The 18776-nt window shown below is 37.2% G+C and overlaps 1 protein-coding gene across 3 annotated transcripts; it reads right to left on the bottom strand.

The window, feature by feature from the left end:
• Positions 1 to 2037: 2037 nt before the first annotated feature.
• On the bottom strand, positions 2038 to 15734 carry LOC126613285 (leucine carboxyl methyltransferase 1 homolog). 3 transcript variants are annotated; one of them, XM_050281162.1, is made up of 12 exons: positions 14687 to 15731; positions 14358 to 14446; positions 14117 to 14259; positions 13782 to 13829; positions 13440 to 13521; positions 13046 to 13148; positions 12255 to 12423; positions 11081 to 11164; positions 4452 to 4516; positions 3296 to 3347; positions 2866 to 2904; positions 2038 to 2632 (listed from the first exon to the last, which is right to left on the bottom strand). In XM_050281162.1, exons 1-12 carry the CDS (start codon positions 14749 to 14751, stop codon positions 2537 to 2539), a joined length of 1035 nt encoding a protein of 344 aa, XP_050137119.1. In that variant the 5' UTR covers positions 14752 to 15731; the 3' UTR covers positions 2038 to 2536. The 3 variants fall into 3 exon arrangements, with proteins under 3 accessions (XP_050137119.1, XP_050137120.1, XP_050137121.1); XM_050281163.1 differs by lacking the exons at positions 2038 to 2632; positions 2866 to 2904; positions 3296 to 3347; positions 4452 to 4516 and adding an exon at positions 8698 to 9572 and having other exon boundaries at positions 14687 to 15734; XM_050281164.1 differs by lacking the exons at positions 2038 to 2632; positions 2866 to 2904; positions 3296 to 3347; positions 4452 to 4516 and adding an exon at positions 9328 to 9579 and having other exon boundaries at positions 14687 to 15734.
• Between the last annotated feature and the right edge of the window lie 3042 nt (positions 15735 to 18776).

The raw sequence follows: 18776 nt of genomic DNA, 5'->3' as shown, positions 1-18776 counted from the left end.
ATTATTACAGTATTTTATAAAGACGAAACTTAAATGAATATAAGGAATTACAGCTCGTTTGGTATGTAGGATTAGTTTGAAATATATATAACAAGTTAATTTCAAATATTAAGAAGGGAGAAATGAAAAACATTATGTCTAACATGAGTGTTTTCGCGTCTAATCCTCTTATAATTTCCTCCAAATAAAAATTCATTCATTTTTATCTTTAATATCCTTTGAAATTAGGGAGTTTTTTGTACCAATCCAACCTTACGTACCAAATGGGCCCTAGAGGACTAGAATCTTAAAGTTTAAGCTCTACTTGATGATTCTACATCGCAAAGCAATTACTCATGTCAATAAATAAGACCAAGCATAAGAAATTAAGTTTGAATCTTAAAGTTAAAGCTCTATATGATGATTCTACATCCCAAAGCAATTATTCATGTCAATAACTAAGACCAAGCAGGAGAAATAAAGTAGAAACGAGGTTCTTAATCCAATCGTTTTTTAAAGCATGTCTAGAGAATAACTGTAACATACTCCCAAGTGTGCGAGCATAAAATAAGAAATGATCCAACCTTCAAAAACCAAACACCAATGTGATTTATTGAGGAAAAAGATAGAGAGCGAGAGGAAAGATTGACATGTTTACTTACTAAGAATAAGTAGCAAAGCATTTATCTTTCTCAATCTTGACATATCCTTTGTTTACTAAGCAAAGCATTTATCTTTCTCAATCTTGACATATCCTTTGTTTACTAAGACACAATGGACGAAAAAAAAAATGGATCCAAAATTGAAATAAGGTATGCTATACCCAATTTCAACTACGTATCAGTACTAAAGGAAATTGTTATCCCGTACTTGAACAACTACATTGTATCATTACCATATCATTTGGGTAGTGTTATTCATGCACCCATTTTTACTTATCAACAACCTTGATAATATTTATCCATTGATCTTATTTTAGTAATTCAATCCGACGATCAAAAATTGAGGCAAGTGCGTGAGAGGTAAAAATGTATGTGTGAACAACACCCTATCATTTTCACACCTGAAGAAGTAAACATGCTCTGGGTAGGGAACGAAGTTTTTCTCCTTCCATGAACCCTAAACTCTAAACATGCATTGGTATAATCTACTTTTAGCACTAGAGCTCGTTTGGTACACAAGATTAGATTAGAATGGAGCACTCCTTAAATTCAAAGGTATAGTGAAGGTGGAAGTGACTGATTTTTCATTTGGAAGGGGATTTAAAGAGGGTTATCTAATAACAAAATTCATCCCTTCTAATCCTTCCATTTTAAGGAGGATTGAAATAGATAAGTTTTATTCACGAGTAAATTCAGCTTGCATCCTCTAGAACATCATAATTTTATAATTTCTCCATTCAACCTACCTTTAGTTTAGCGGATTATTCATTACAATCTTTGTGTACCAAACAAGCTCCAAATATCATTGCTTATAATCTCTCTTGTAAAAACAAGGAGACTAAAAAACTGGTAGAAAATTCTGATTTGGGGCATTGATTAAGTTTTACTACTGCGAGTCCGAACCAGTATTGCCCTCAGTGTGTAGTGTGCTTCTGGTCAAATCAACCTCGTCCCCTGTCCTGTGTCCTGTGCTGGCACAACAATGACCCACACGAAAATGTGACATCGAATTTCCACTACCTTCCAAGCAATGTTAAATTTTTTCAATAACGTGAAATTTCTACGAAAATATCCAAAAACAATCAGAGAAAGATATAAAAACGGAGGATGAAGTCTAAGCTTCACCTTATATCAGTCGATATTTACAAAAATTTGCAATCGATATTTCCACCAATACTAATATTTTAAATCCTGCTTCCAAGCCAATGACATAATGGTCAATATGTCAATCCAAAAACGAGAAAATAGAGAAAGGAAAAGCAAGAGGATAAAAGAAAAGGGAAATCCAATAGGAAAAAGAAAATTTTAACGAAAAACTATATTTTTACATTAAAAAATCAAACATGATACTATTCACTTTACCCTTTATTTTGTCCTTATCGTTAAAACTCAAAGCTTTCAAACTCTTTTCATTAATTTTCCTTAAGAAAAAAGGACCATCCAACCAATCCAAATCCTTATATTTTATTTTTCTCCCCGCCTCACATGGCCTTTTGCCCCACAACCACAGGACAGGAGGCCGATGAGATTAGATACTTTTGGGTGCTATGGTGGACCCCACCAAGTTTCTCTTTTTTTTTTGAAAACTCCCCACCAAGTTTCTTTGCCAGACAGCTAGCACAAAGAGGAACAACCAAAAAGGATCTATTTTCTTTCGAGTCAAAACAATACTAACACACGAAGATAGATGGCTCATCATCCTTTTTGGATATTATACCCTGAAAGAGTAACTAATAGTTGAGACTTCACATCCTTAGAGAGACCATCTGTTTAGCCAGACAGACCTCCCCATCCCGGAAGTTGGGCCGCCACGCGCAGTCTGATGGGCTCCTTTGATGCATTTGTTTAACCAGACTGGGTAATGGCATGACAGTATGGTCTAGTCTCTCGTGTTTTCATGGTGATGCTGACGAGGAGGGGTTGAGCACGTGCGGCTGAGGCTGCTGGTGGACGTGGTTGTTGTTAAGAAACCCAAAATCACCGAACAGACCCTGAAACATGAGGAAAGACAAGTGAAAATGTTAACAGTTTTTTACGACAAGTTCTCGCTCACCATCAGGTAGGCAAAATGAGAATTTGGACCTTATATTTGTTCATATTCCAAAAGATTATTCGAGTTATTTGGGTCGGTCTTGTGTGACAATATATAACTATGAAAAAACTTAGACTGTAAAACGCATATGTGTGATATGCATCCCAGGATTTCAGTCGCATATGGACATACCAGTGCATCATTGATTGCATAAGCTACGCAGTAGTGCTCCTGAAAATCAGAAGATTGGGACAATACTCAGCGAAAAATTAAAATATCAATGAGCATATGACAATAAATCCTTCACTGCCCCCAGAATAGAGGAGAGAGATAAAGATGACCCAAATCATATCGGCATTTTCTGATAGGGCAGTACAGGTGACACGATCCAGCGTCCCAGACAAAGGACCAATCGTTGCATCTGGCCCTACGCAACCTAGGTCACTGGACTCACTGCAGTCCCATGAATCGTGTGCCTGCATGTGGAAACTCACACATGCGCAAGCGTACGCACAAATACAGGGAGGAGACCAATGTAACTAACCCCTGTCAAATTACTTTTACCAAAAAATGTTCCAACAATTCTGTTTCCTTTAACAAAATAAATGAAGAGGTGACTTGCCTGCATCATATGCCATTCTTCAAATTCATCAAACAATTCCAATCGTTCAATCCTAATCAACAAGACATCACATATCCCAATAATAATTCAGAAATGATAGCAAGTTAGCTGACAAAGAGCCATAAAAAGAGCCAATGCATGGACATAAATAAAAACAAAAACGAAAGCAGAGGCACTTTATATCCTAGAAATTAGAAGTTTTAGAACCTTGAAAACATTGGTGGTACAGCAATATCACTACCATAGGATCTTGGTACAACCATATAAAATCAAAGAAACTTTCAAATATATAATAGCAATAGGAATACCAAAAACAGAAAGAACAAGAAAAAGCATAAAATCAGGGAAAAGACTTCCAGAGAAAAGTCTAGAGGGTTCTAATTTTCTGTATAGTAGATTCTGAAAAGCCGCTTATTTGCCCCCTTCCTAACCTTCATGATCGAAACCCAAATTTGAAGTTTTTATTCTTAGGAATACTCAAGGACAGAACTCAACTCGAGTAGGAATGTATATGTTAGGAATCACAACACCTCCTCTCAAGGACATAACTATACATGTAATGAAAATATTAAACTAGGAACTGGCTTTCTAAGCAGGTACATGATCAATTAGATAGTTCAGAAAATGGAATCCAAATATGAGTACTAACGACTGTATGACATATTCTATTAAAACTTCATGTTTGGTTAGCTTGGACTATCTAAATTTTTTTTCAAGCAGAGCAGAATAAAATGGGTATCAAGATATTCTGAAAGCCAAGCAGTTTCACAGATTTGTAGAACTTAAAGACAGTTAATTAAATAAGGAGAAATTTTTGATAAACACTAATCCAAGTTCCTGGTAAAAATTAAGTGATGGGAATTGAAAAAAGTGAATATTGTCCTTTCATGTAGGAGCTGTCTGGCTATATTTGACAGTTATTCTGTTCACTGGTTGTATTGTGGGTTCACTCCCTCTGTACTATTTTACTAAAACTCAGTGGACGGCTGGTTCACTGGTTTTCTATCGGTATTCTTTTTCAATTACAGAAACTTTTTCAATTATAGAATGATTGTTCTTCGCAACAAAAAAGAAACAAGAAATATAAGAAGTGAAGCATGTCACTGCAAAGACAAGCAAACAACTAACAGTTTTCCAAGATACACATTAGAGATACCTGCGTCTTTCTTGAGCTTCAACAAAATCACTGTACACTTTAAGCATGTCCCAGGCAACAGCCCTCTGAAACCTCACACATTCAAATTCACAACATTACTAAAAATAAAGATACATATGGGATGAAGATTAATCAAATGAAATAGAAACAACAATGGACATGATGCAAATAAAAGCAACCTAAAACATTAAACTTCATTTTGGAAGGTGTTGATGCACAAAACTGGAGGTCTTAGAACAACGTAAATCCGACCGTGAATTTGCAAGTAATGTAAATAACACAAGATGTATCGTGGTTCACCCCAAGGTTTGGGCTACGTCCACACTAATTATGTATTTATCTGAGGGAGAGAGAGATAGTGTGAAGCAAAATCAATTCATGGTACCCAACAAAAGCTTCAATTCTAAAGCTTCACCTACAAAGCTTCAACTCCAAAGCTTCAACTCTAAAGCTTCAACAGAAAAGCTTCACCAAAAAAAGTTTCATCAATGGAGGACAACTATAAATTCTCAAAAGCTTCACACTATCTTGATCAAGATAGTGTGAAGCAAAATCAATTCATGGTACCCAACAAAAGCTTCACCAACAAAAGCTTCATTAATGGAGGACAACTATAAATTCTCAAAAGCTTCACACTATCTTGATCAAGATAGTGTGAAGCAAAATCAATTTATGGTACCCAACAAAAGCTTCAACTCCAAAGCTTCACCTACAAAAGCTTCAACACAAAAGCTTCACCCACAAAAACTTCAACACAAAAGCTTCACCAACAAAAGCTTCATCAATGGAAGACAACTACAAATTCTCAAAAGCTTCACACTATCTTGATCAAGATAGTGAGCTTCACCTACAAAGCTTCTAACTCCAAAGCTTCAACACAAAAGCTTCACCCACAAAAGCTTCACCCACAAAGCTTCAACACAAAAGCTTTACCTACAAAAGCTTCACACTATCTTGATCAAGATAGTGTGAAGCAAAATCAATTCATGGTGCCCAACAAAACTTCACCTACAAAACTTCAACACCAAAGCTTCGCCTACAAAGCTTAAAATATATATATATATATACAGAGAGCTTAAGGGGAGGGATCCCTATTTTTTGAAAAAAATGGGGATTAGGTGTGGGGCCCACTTCACAACAAATTTCAACAATCCGAACCGTCTATTTTGTTAGTCTCGATTCATAAATCATCCTTGCAAAATATTAGCTAAATTGGAAATGTTTAAGACATCTAATTGGGTTCAAGGAAATAAACGATTACTTTTGTTATATAAGAAAATATGAAATTTGATATTGATAATTAAATAGGCAAATGGTTTCGGATTGAATTGAATTTTTGCAAGGATGATCTATGAATCAAGACTAACAAAATAGACGGTTCGGATCGTTGAAATTTGTTGTGAAGTGGGCCCCACACCTAATCCCCATTTTTTTCAAAAAATAGGGATCCCTCCCCTTAAGCTCTATATATATATATATATATATATTCGAAAATTCAAAAATTCAAAAATTCAAAAATTCAAAAATTCAAAAATTCAAAAAAAAAAATTTGCCTAGGCCTCCTCTTCTTTAGGCCTAACAACTTTCATAACAAATATATATGAAGGAGTTTTGGGCTACCACTTAGAAAGGAAATGCCTCATTCGTCAACTCCCGAAGACTTGGGGAACTCCTACTAGGGCTAGGCAAACGGGTACAGGAACCGCGGGTCGGGGCAGGTACGGGCCGGTTCCTATTTTTAAAAAATAGAAATGGGGCGAGCCGGGGCGGGCCTTTGTGATTTTAGGTTCAGGCCGGTTCCTGGAGTATAGGAACCGCGGGTACCCGGACCGGCCCATTTGTAATTAAAATGAATGGACCAGATTGATGAATAAGCTACATATCTAATCTGAACCGTTGTTTTAGTGTTACCCTAAGTTCTCTATCTCTCTCATCCCTATTCCCCACTCTCACTCTCACTCTCTCAAACTCTCAGACCTCAGTCCCTCGACTCCAATCCCCTCACCAACCGTCGATTCTCCTCAGCGAATACAACGGCACCACCCATCATCCTCCTCAACAACATCCCAGAGAACCTAGGCCATCACCCTTGCCATCGATTCTCTCCTCTTGGACAACAACCCCCGCCGTCGTGACCGCCATCACCCCATCACCATCGTCGAGGACACTGGTACCAGCCATCATCCCTCTAAAATTTAGGTAATTTTGAATTAGGGTTTTGTTATTAATTTGAATTTTGGGTGTAGGGATTTTAAGTTTTTTAAATTGGAATTTGGGATTTTAGGGTTTTCGAACTAGGTTACTAGAGTTAATTTTGCAGTAGAGAAGATTGTGGGTTTTACTTTGTTCTTAATATCGCTCATTTCGGTGGAGAAGATTTTGATCAAGATTTTGAAGTTCATGATCAGTTCTTTTATATTAGTAATCTTAATGATTGGCACTACACATGTTTTTAGTGCATGGCATTCATTATTCTTTCTTTTTTATAAGCATTCATTATACTTTATTGCAGTTTTGTTCCATTCTCAGCTTGTCTTTCCTCACCCTTCTTATGCAATTCCATTGGTTGTGGATATTGAACATTCTACAGTAGTTTTAAATTTTGCGTTTGAATATAATTGTTCTACGAGTGATAGAGTTTTGGACGTCCTAATCAATTGTTGCTTTTAAATAATCGGCAGACTTCTGTCTATTTGATTTTTGCAGTGTGTAAGATTATTTTTTATTTTTTACTTTTTTTTTTCTTTGAACAATTGGATGTTTGTGGTCTAAATGAGTATTGATTCTTGAATTGACAAGTATTCTTGGGAGGAAGTGCTGATCATGTATTATAACATTATCCTATAGCTTTATGTGTGGCTGAGATTGTGTAGGGAAGGAAATGTAAGTTGGGTAATTCATGCAGGGTACATAAGTAGTTTGGTGGTGATATGAATGCTTTTGTGAAGGTGCTGTATGCCAGCAATTTTTGGGGTTTCTTGGTTTGAGAGAAACACGAGGATCTTTGAAAACGATATTTGGGTGAGGACTAGTTACGGAATAAAGTTAGATTTTGTTCACCACGTTGGCTGACTATTTTCTCAATTTTATGATCCATATTCTTTGATTGGAAAGGTACTTTTTTTTGGATATTCTGATTTATATTGAAGGTCCTGTATGTAGGAAGAAATTGTATTGTTCATGTAGTCTGGTTTTTATTGTTGTCCGTTTTATGGTGGGGGACAACTCAACCGAAGAGATTGCATTTTGTTGAGGAGATTGGGTAGGCAATTAAAGCATTCCTTCTTATGCACCATAATGGTGATGAAATAAAGATCAAAATCTTCTAACATCTATGCTGCAAATGCTTTTTTCTTGGTTGTATCTATGCTGCAAATGTATCTGGTTGTATCTATGCTGCAAATGTCATGTTTATATTCTATTTTTGCTTACAGATTCAATGAGGATTGTTGTTGGAATTTGGGCGTTGGATGTTAATTTGAAATTTATTGCGGATGTGGTCTTGGACTCTCGGTTTCGGATGTTTTGTATGTTGATTTAATCTTTAGATGTTGGACAATGCAATGTTATTTTGGATGTATTGAATTTGTGCAATTGCAATCTGTGCAATATTGCAGTCTGCTTTTTTTTTTTTTTTTCAATTTGTGCAATATGTGCATTGCAAAATGCAAACTACAAACTGCAAACTGCAATTTGTGCAATCTGTTTTGTGCAAACTGCAATCTGTGTAAACTGGAATCTGTGCTAACTGTGTAAACTGCAATCTGTGCAGTTTTTTCAAACTGCAATTTATGCAATATGTGCAATTTTTTTCAAACAATCTGTGCAGCAAACATTTTTAAACAGCAAAAAAAAAAAAAAAAAAACAAAAACCCGTGTAACCGGACCAAATTGGCCTGTTTCAACCAGGTCAAGTAAGGTTTGGTTCCTATTTTCAGAATTGTAATGCCCGACCCGACCCGCCCCGTCTCCTTTAATTCAAGGTCCGGTCCGGTCCCTTCAAAAATGGGCCCAGCCCTAACTCCTACCATATGCTACTGCACCTTGATACTCAGAAGTTTCACGACCACTCAGTGACTTGGATTTTTCAAGTCTCCAACCGAGAAGTTTTCCTCACTCGGGAAATTAAGGGAGCACTACCTCAACATACATGCTTCACTCTCAAAGCTTCAACATACAAGCTTCAACAAAAGAAAAAATTCAAATAACTTAGTGAAAAAGGCATTGGTGTATTTAACACAATAAGTTAAAATGAAGCAAATCTTGTTTATTGATATCTCCGATAAGTTACAAATATGTACATATACATGAATCAAAATAAACAAACAAGAGGGAGTCTTCACAAAGGTTGCTTATGAGAAGTCTCAGCAGTCGGCAGAGGCCCATAAAGAGTAGGCACCGGAGGGTAAACATTTGGAGCCTCAGTACTGGGCAGAACTCCAGAAGGAAGAGGCACCGAAGGTTGATTATTTGGAGCTTGATTACGCGGTACAGCCCCAGAAGACGAAGGCAATAAATGTCTTTAGAACAAACCCACAAACCTTTGATGATCAAGCAAAATCTGACAATCAGATTCCTGCAGCTAGTCAAGCTTCCTCTTCATGTTTGTAGCATAGTTATGTGCGAGCCTGTGCAACTGTTTATTCTCATGCTTGAGCCCTCTGATCTCCTATTTGAGACTTATCACTTCAGCCGCCAATGATTCAACTTGGCGGATTCGAGCAAATAAGCGTGGGGCCATATTAGACACAGAGCCTGCACACTAAACACTGAGAGCCAGACTCCCAACAGGATTACTTTCTCAAAAATCGAAGAGACACTGCTCTCCGAATCTCAAGAGTCAAACTCCCAAAAGGATTGCTTTCTCAAAAATCGAAAAGGCAATGCTATCCAAATCTCAAAAGCCAGACTCCCAACAAGATTGTTTTCTCAAAAATCGAAAAGGCACCGCTCTCCAAATCTCAAGAGTCAGACTCCCAACAAGATTGCTTTCTCAAAAATCAAAGAGGCACCGTTCTCCAAATCTCGAGAGCCAGATCCCCGACAAGATTGCTTGTTCGAAAACCGAAAAGGCATCGCTCTCCGAACTTCGAAAGCCAGATTTCCTTGGATAAAGCTTATCTGCAATCTTCACACGCAACATCAGCTTTCCAGATACCACATACCATTTTTTCAAAGTGCTCTGACAAAGTTAAAACACGTGAAACTTGCAACTCCCACTACATTGCTACGACCAAGAAAGGTAAAGGAATAGCATTACTACTTGTTGTTAGGGAGACTCCTATATATGTCTACCTCCATCCTCCACGGACAGGCAGACCTGCAAAAATGCTCAACCCTTCCTCATATCTAAAAGGGCACTCCCAACGAAGCCTCTCGAAATACTCACAGCTTTCTCCCCCCCCCCAATAATACCTATGCAAACCAGCCACACCAGAGCAAGAGTATCTCATATCATCAGGGTCAAAAGCAAGAATATCTCATATCATGTTTTTTTCATGTCTTTTCCTTTGCCCTTGTTCTTACCTGCAAGACAAGGAGAAAGAGAGCAATCAGTCAACACTTGGAATCAAGCTTCCAGTCAGGAACTGACTGCCTGTAACCCCTTGCCTGATTACTTACCTCGCATTGCTTCCAGAGAAGATGTCACATCTACGTATGAGACAGATAAGGCAAGTGAAAATGATACCACACTTCGGTACTTAGAAGTTTCGTGATTACTCAATGGCTTGGATCTTGCAAGTCCCCAACCGAGGAGCTTCCCTCACTCGGGAACTTAGGGGAGCACTATTTGTACCATACTTGACCAATCCCGAAACTACTGAGCACCGGTCAACATTATACCAGCAAGGATCCAGAAGAGTTTCCCTCCAACCAAGAGGCCAATCACAGCGTGACACGTGTCGACATCAGAAGCCAATCATAGCGTGACACGTGTCGACATCAGAAGCCAATCACAACACGACACGTGTCAATGTTAGAATGAAACTAAAAACTCTTCTATAAATAGAGATCATTCTCTCACAATATTTCCTAATGTCATTTGTACTAAATCATTTACTAGTACTCACTAAAGGAGAGCTTGAACCTATGTACTTGCGTAAACCCTTTACAATTAATGAGAACTCTACTCCGTGGACGTAGCCAATCTGGGTGAACCACGTACATCTTGTGTTTACTTCCCTATCCCTATCTATTTACATATTTATCCACTAGTGACCGGAGCAATCTAACGAAGGTCACAAATTTGACATTTTCTGTTGTACCAAAGTCCCCACTGATTTTGTGCATCAACAGAAGGTGACCAAGTTTTAATGGTGAACACAAATTCCTACGATGTGAAACTTCATTTTTTTTTTTTTTTTGGGGTGTGAATAAAATCTTCAGAGAACCTTAAAGTTGTCATGTTATTATTTGTTCCAACCTATTTCCTGCTTTCTAAGGATCTAGTTCATAGTAGATGACTGCTCTACCATAATTTAAAGGAGTTAATCACCGTTGCAAATTGGGTGATGTACCCATACCCAAGAGAGTAAAGAAGTTCTGGTGTATCATCACATACATCTCAGTATATCCAGAATATGATAGTTTAATGCTAAAAGGTACTAAATATAATTTACAACACCTACCTGCCATCCTTGGTCAACAAAAAGGTTTTCCTTTGCCTGTAATGTTGGTGTATCATGTATGCCCAAGAGCGCACAGCCTCGACTCTGAAAATACAAAACAATAACGATACTATTTACACATCAAATTTTTATTCCAGATAACATGAGATGGTGCTGAGCAAACATAGTTTCACCTAAAGGAATAAAGAGATAAAATTAAGCATGAAACAGAAGCAGTTCCAGACCAAAAAGGTGAAGGTGTGTGTGGCCTAGACAATCTTCAAGTTTGATATATCCGTTTTTGGATTGATTTATATATTTATTCTATTCAAAACAAGAGAATTGATTTAAAATTTAGCCCACAGTAATAACTGTAATTCAGGTGCCTAGTAACTGAAACAAAACACAACTGTCCTCAAATGTCCTATTATTCCTCTCCGCCATAAACACAACGAGAAGCACAATGACATTGCCTTCCAAATAATACTGTAGTTCAGGTGCCTAGTAAAACAGCTTCACCTCTTCTAATATTTACAGAGTATTTAAAATATATACAGGACTCAACAGACTCTAAATGGACACTACAAGCATAAAAGTTGAGGCAAGCACAAAATCATCATAGCCCATGCTCATTGTAGTTTATCACACTGCACAAAGTATTATCTTCCTTTGTTTAACGGGACCTTTATAATTAACAACAGAACTTGGAACTTACAAAACCTATTTTGGTTGCATGAGCAAAGCCCCAAAACATATTCCCAATGAACAACTGACCTTATCTATCATGAGTTCCTAGAGTTTAAAAAAAATATCATTGCAAGGTTCTGCCCTGTTCTCAGACAAAGGCTGAGACAAAATTGCCATGCATATCAGAGAACCTGAGTTTTGAAACGTGTAGTTTTGGTACTTTAATGGTAATTTGATTAGGAGATCTCTCATATCAGTACTCTTCCAACACCTGTGCTTCTGATATTATTTTAAACATTTAAGTTTTTATCTATCACTAAATAATTCAAAACTGAGTATAATAAAATGGTGAAGATCTGAAAGGGCTCAATTTTTATTTTATCTTTTTAGAAAGAAACAAAGACAATAGAAAGACACCAAGGGGAAAGCTGCATTGTGAATGAAATTTAAAATAAAAGTACTGAATTACTAAATAAATAAGGAAAAACTGGAAGAAAGTAAAACAGACCTCCAAGTTTCTGATCATCTGCTGCCCAAAAGCATCATCCGGATGAATCTGCTCATATAAGAAAAATACCGCTGTAGAAAATGCTTTTGCTGTCCATCTAACTATGGAACGACTTGAATCTGGATCCAAGTATATCAAAACGCATTCTGCAATTATAAAAGTTGGAAGGCTGATAATAATATTAGAATAAACCATTTAATCACTAACTCAAGAAAAACTTAAACAACAGGATATCAATTAATCCGGAAAGAATAAAGGAAAGACTCAGTGAAAACATTAACAACATATTGCAGGTTCCCCAGGATTCACCACACCAAATGGGATGGACAACAGAATCAGCATAGACCCTATACCCTATAGCATGAGACTTCTTCCCAAATTTTCTATGCATGTGAGATTGGTCCCTGATCTCTCGCATTTCTTTCCATGAGGAGTCAACCCAATTCCAACTTTTACTTTTTATAGTAATTCCCAAGGAAAATTTGTTTCCTACTTATTCCCCCTCCCCAAGACCCCCCCCCCCTTGGTCATCTCTCTTGTCAAAAAGATCCACAGGTCTTCTATTAATTTATTCTTTGATAAGAATCAAGAGGCAATTTTTAGCAAGTGAGTACCAAATGCATATTTTGTATAGTAGATAAAACAGTCTCCCTAACAATAAAAAGCATCACCATATTTTACGGAGGCTACAGTAATTGATATCTAAATGACGCACCACAAAAGGAAAAATCAGTAATCCAAAACCCCAAAGTGCTGAAATTACTGTAATGAGATTTAATGTAAGCACATACCTCGGATTCATACCAGCTAAAGCTATAACATTGTCTAGTTTTGGTATGTCACGCAAATCAACAGGAAGTAGCTTGTAGTGGTCACTGAGCACTTCTCCACTTTCTGCAAAGTAAAAATACTCTAACTGTGTACTGATACCGGTTTGAGTATTTCAATTCTGAACATATGAAAAATAACTGACATTCCTAAAGATACGAATTAAAGTTCCAATCATAAGATAAAGGGGAATCAGCAAGGAAAGTTATAAAAGTGCATCAGTGAAGTTTGCAACTTTGCACAATTCATATAGGTACATAAGAAAAAAAAATCAAAGAGAGCACTTCAAAGACACGTGTGGTCAATTGAACGGAAGCAGCCATAGATTTATAACATAAGCAACACAGGAGTACCTACCTCGAGAGATTGATGCTGTTGCACTAATTTTGTCCCTCAAATGACTGCACGTTTCAATAAGTGTGGCCTTCTTACTAGTTACCTAACAAACAAAAAACACATAGTTTAAATTCCTGGTGTGATAAAGATGCAAGTAAAAATAAAAAATTGAAGACAATATTTCTCTGCACTAGATACAGCAGCAAATTAACTCTTGGTCCAAAAGAAAACGGTCGGTTAGCTTGAGTTCATCCACAAAATATTCATTCATAAAATGCAAGATGGTTTGCATCCTTGAAGAAAAGTCAGTGTCTATAGCCAACACAATCGATGCAATGTTAATGAATATTTCATAAGCCATACCTCCTTAAAATCCAGCTCAACATATAAATATGGTGCTCTCCCCTCATCCTATCAACCAAAAAATCAAACAAGATGTGAACAAACCCGTAAATTTGTACACCACCATAATACTATTGACTCATGAATGTAGGAAACAAAGAGAAGATCACAAACAGAATCACGCTAAAGATTTGCACGGAAAAAAACACTCCTGATTCCTGAAACTATCTCAAAAGGGTTCCATCCTATTTCACAACCACAATGCTAGTAGGACAAGATTGACGTAGTTTCAACTCCTACGTTTTCCAAATACAAAATCGTACACAACCCACAACCAAAAATAAAAAATAAACTACCTGCAGCTGAAAATATGTTGTATCAAAGCCAGCTCCAAGTGATAATATCTGCTTCTTCAAATGACCCTTTTCGCCACCATTTCCTCCGGCATCAAGAAACTGATTTAGAAGCTTCCGCAGAGCGGCCCAACGTGCAAAGTAACCTGGTTTAATGCACAAACAAGCCAGAAAAGGAAATCAAAAGTCTTTACTGAACTTTCAACTCTAATTTTTTTATGGAGCAAGTAAACCTAAATCATACCGCGGTTAATAATCGGAGATCTTCTCACAGGTCTTCTCACAAACAAATGGACATAATCGTCTTTCATGTACCCTTTCTTCACGCACGACCTTTAAACAGTGATACAGTCACTTAAAAGTTAGCATCACACTCTTGACACAAAATTGGATTTTCCTCTCTAATTTCTCGGCAACCAAACATAAATTAAACAAAATTTCATCGCGCAGTACCATACAAAATGCAAATTTTGATGGAAAATATATGCGAAATTACAAAAATTAAGGAAAAAAAAAGATAAATAAAGGCTTAATTCGAAAAGGGCAGAAAGTGGAAAGGTAAAGAAAGCGCACAGTTTGCTGGCCGAGGCGTCGTCGTTTGTTGCTTGAACTGCTTCTTTGTTGCTGTGCGAATCCATTTCCAGATTTCAAGTTTTCTCCTCTCTCTCTCTCTCTCTCTTTCTTTCTCTGCATTTAATTTTAGGATGCTCTCTCCCTTTACTTCTTTTTGCTTCTCATCAAGGATTTAAATATCGATATTATCGACGAAATATCGTCGATAATATCGTTATTTTCATATAACGATATTTTCAACGTTTACAGTTAAGTATCGTAATAATATCGCGATAATATCGCTAATATCACGATATGATATTAGCGATATTATCGCGATATTAGCCATAATATCGCCGAGGATCCTCCGTCGTCGTCGCAACGGCAGCCGAAAATGAGCAATCCACGCTCAGACCCTGAAAATGAGCAATCCCTTTCTTCGGATCCCAAAACCCGCTCAGATTTGATGGGGGGAGAACCGAAGAAGGATCGAGAGACTGAGGGAGAAGAAGAAGGATGGAGAGACTGAGGGAGAAGGATGGACGGAGAGACTGAGGGAGAAGGATCGAGATCGAGGCTGAGGGAGAAGGATAGACGGACGGAGAGACTGAGGGAGAGAAGGATCGAGATCGAGGCTGAGGGAGAAGGATGGACGGACGACGGAGAGACTGAGGGAGAGAAGGAGAGACTGCGTGTGTGGTGTGTGCGTGTGTGGTCTGCGTGTGTGGTGTCTGCGTGTGTGGTCTGTGCGTGTGTTGCAGAGAAGAAGAGATTGAGGGAGAGAAGCAGAGAGAGGGAGAGCCTGGAAAGTGGAGAGAAAGAGAGGACTGAGAGAAGATAGATGTGAAGGATGGGGAATCGGGATGGAGGGGAGGTCACACCACACACGTGGTGCTGAAATGGGGAAGCATGCTGCACCTTTTCAAAGTTTCAATTTCAACCACCCACCCAACCATGATTTTTACTTTTAATTTTAAAAAGTTAAATATAACCATTCAAAATATCTTAAGTTATATGACTTAATGTATTTTTAAATTTTAGATTGGTTGGATATTCTTTTTACATTTTATCATTCGATTTATTTGTGGGCTAACGAGGGAAACCAAACTAGCACATATGAACAAAAACTCGTCATCGTAGAGCTTTGGCTTCTATTCAAATTAGTAACATGAAAGGAAAACCAATCATACAATTTAGTCTAAATGGTGGAAGTGACGTTTCTACGTCAGTCTTATATTTACTACATCATCAATGTAATTAAAAACCTATAATTACCTAAGTAGAACCGTTCATCTCATTTTGGCGTCTTCGATTACCAAAACATAATCATGTACTATGCCTATATGATTTTGTATTAACACGTTGGATAAAAATATCACTCAAAATTTTGATATGGCTTTCAAAATTGACCAAACAGTTTTCTTTTTTCTCGAAACTAGATGATGTAAAATGTGATTAACCAAATTATTATTATTTTAAAAAAAATAAAGAAAAATTAGTATCCGATCCCTAGTTTCTAATGTTCATTTACTAAGATCTTATCAGTTTTTATATTTTGATCAAAGTCTCTAGCATTAATGAATTACATGTAAGTTACATAACTTTCATAACAAAAATTAGTAATTTATTTAGAGTTTTAATACTCACATCCTTATTAAACTCCTAATTAATTTTCAATTCAAACATTTCAAATATATAAAAAATAAAATAAGAATAAGTTTGTACCCATTAATTTTTATAAAAAAAAATTGATATGTACCCGTTATAAGAATAAGTCACTCATGTATCTTACCATGCAATATATAAAGTGTAAAATATTGTACTAATTCATTATATATAAATGATTATGGTGTGTTTAAACTTCTTTCATTAATTACTACATATATAAATGATTAATTACTACATATTTTCTACACTCACAATGTTTGTCAGCTCGCTATATAATCAACTTGATAATGTTAAATCCATCATGCAATGCATTTCCTTCCAATTTTTTGTGATAAACTAATAGATAATTGACTAAATAAACATCCTGCAAAGTTTCAATAAAAATTTCCAAGTTTTTCTTACAATTTCCGTGGTTTCCATGTAATTTTTATCGATATCGATATTTTATCGATATTTTCGTGTTTTCGGACTACCGATATTTCCGATATTACCGATATTTAATACCTTGCTTCTCACTTTGGTGCGTTTTTCTCGGACAACACACAACACAATAGGGTGGTTCGGTTCATTCAGGGTACGTTTGGTACGTGGGACGGGACGGGACGGAACGGGACGAGGCGTTCCGTCCCGCGTTTGGTGCGTCAAAAATGGGTGGAACGGGCTGTTCCACGGGATAGATTTTGGGTGTTTTTGCGTTCCACCTCCCCCCTGGAACGGGTTTGTTCCACGTCTGTGGAACACAATGTTTTACCATTTTAAGACAAATATACCCCATGTCTTTTTCAAAAATTACACCTTCGTTCCGTCCCGTCTCGTCCCGTCCCGTCCCGTCCCGTTCCGTCCCGTCCCGTCCCGTTCCGTCCCGTCCCGTCCCGTTCCGTCCCGTCTGCGTACCAAACGCACCCTCAGGTACCGTTTGGTACGTGGGACGGGACGAAATGGAGTTGAACGAAGTGTTCTATCCCACGTTTGGTGCGCTTAAAATGGGTGGAACGCGCTCTTTCACAGGACAAATTTTGGGTGAATTTTCGTTCCGTCTCATCCCTGGAACAACTCGTTCTACATCCGTGAAAAACAAAATTATAACATCTCCTTCTTCTTCCTCCTTGTTTTCATCGGAGGGCATCTTTGCTCTCTTTCCATTTCGTCCCGTCCCATCCCGTCTCATTCCGTTCCGTCCCGTCCCATATGCATATCAAACAATACCTTAGCTACCGTTTGGTACATGGGACGGGACAGAACTGAGTGGGACGAGGCATTCCGTCTCACGTTTGGTGCGCCTAAAACGGATGGAACATACTATTTCACATGACAAATTTTGGATGAATTTTCGTTCTGCCTCACCCCCTGGAACGACTCATTCCACATCCGTAGAATACAAAATTATAACTTCTTCATCTCCTTCTACTTCCTCCTTTTTTCCATTCGAGGGCATCTTTGTTCCCTCTCTGTTCCGTCCCATTCTGTCTGCATACCAAACGATACCTCAGTTTGGTTTTTTTTTTTTTAACAAACGATATTATCTACCTGAAAAGTATGAGCTTAGTCACGAAATGGCTAGCAATAATGTGTTTCACCATTTGGTTTGAGTTTTATCTGATACCAAAAACCATATCGAATTTACTGTTCGGTTCAATTCGGTTTTCCATCGATTTTTTTCGATTCGTTTCAATTTTGGTTCAATTTTTTCTAGTTCAGAATCGATTAGGTTCGAGTTTTTTTCTGACATGTTTTTATAAAAGAATTTGAAAATTGATAAAGAATGTTGTGCTGGAAATTGCAATCTCTAACTATAAGAAAATCAAAAAATTATTTCCAGAGCAGGGGCAAAGCGATAAAGTCAAAAGAAAGATGACGAAAGGTCCTAAAAATTTTCTCTTTTAACGAAAAACCATTTTTAAAGGTATAGTGAATAGTGTCAGTTAAAGGTAAAAATGTGATTTTTCGTTAAAAATGAACAGTACCGGAAGTGTTTTGTTAAAACTCCCTAAAATCAAAAGATGCAATGTGATTATACAGACTGAAACACAATCAAATTCGCCCCCACAATTTGTATAGTTTGACAATGAGAAAATGCATAGTGAAAAACACTCGCAGAACATTTTGGGAGAAACAAAAGAAAAAGAAGATAAAAGTTGGGGAGAAAACAAAAGAAAAAGAAGAGGGCTCAATATATTAGGGCTTCAAGTTTGCCTTTTTTCAAGACATTTGGGTTTGAAAATTGGGCTCAAAAAATAAATACCCAATATAAAATAAAATTAATATATTTTCAGTTTGGTCTGGTTTTCGAACCTTAGAAACTAAAACCGAACCAACCACATTCGGTTCGGTTTCTATTTCAACCTCAGTGGATAGAAATAGGTTTCTATGTGGATTTGCCAGATTTGTATATGTTTCTATGAATTTGTATGGATTTGTTAGGATTTCAAAGGAATTGAACCTG

The sequence above is a fragment of the Malus sylvestris genome, chromosome 2 (genome assembly GCF_916048215.2).
Source record: "Malus sylvestris chromosome 2, drMalSylv7.2, whole genome shotgun sequence".
Lineage (NCBI taxonomy): Eukaryota > Viridiplantae > Streptophyta > Magnoliopsida > Rosales > Rosaceae > Malus > Malus sylvestris.
Note: the sequence above shows the minus strand (reverse complement) of the source record. Positions and strands in the feature narration are given on the sequence as shown.

Excerpts from the sequence above, each read along its gene's own strand:
- LOC126613285 (XM_050281162.1), bottom strand. The coding sequence starts at position 14,751 with ATGGATTCGCACAGCAACAAAGAAGCAGTTCAAGCAACAAACGACGAC. Across the intron at positions 12,424-13,045 it reads TTAGCTGGTATGAATCCGAG|CCTTCCAACTTTTATAATTG; the intron begins GTATGTGCTTAC and ends TATTATTATCAG. Across the intron at positions 3,348-4,451 it reads GAAGCTCAAGAAAGACGCAG|GATTGAACGATTGGAATTGT; the intron begins GTATCTCTAATG and ends CTTGTTGATTAG.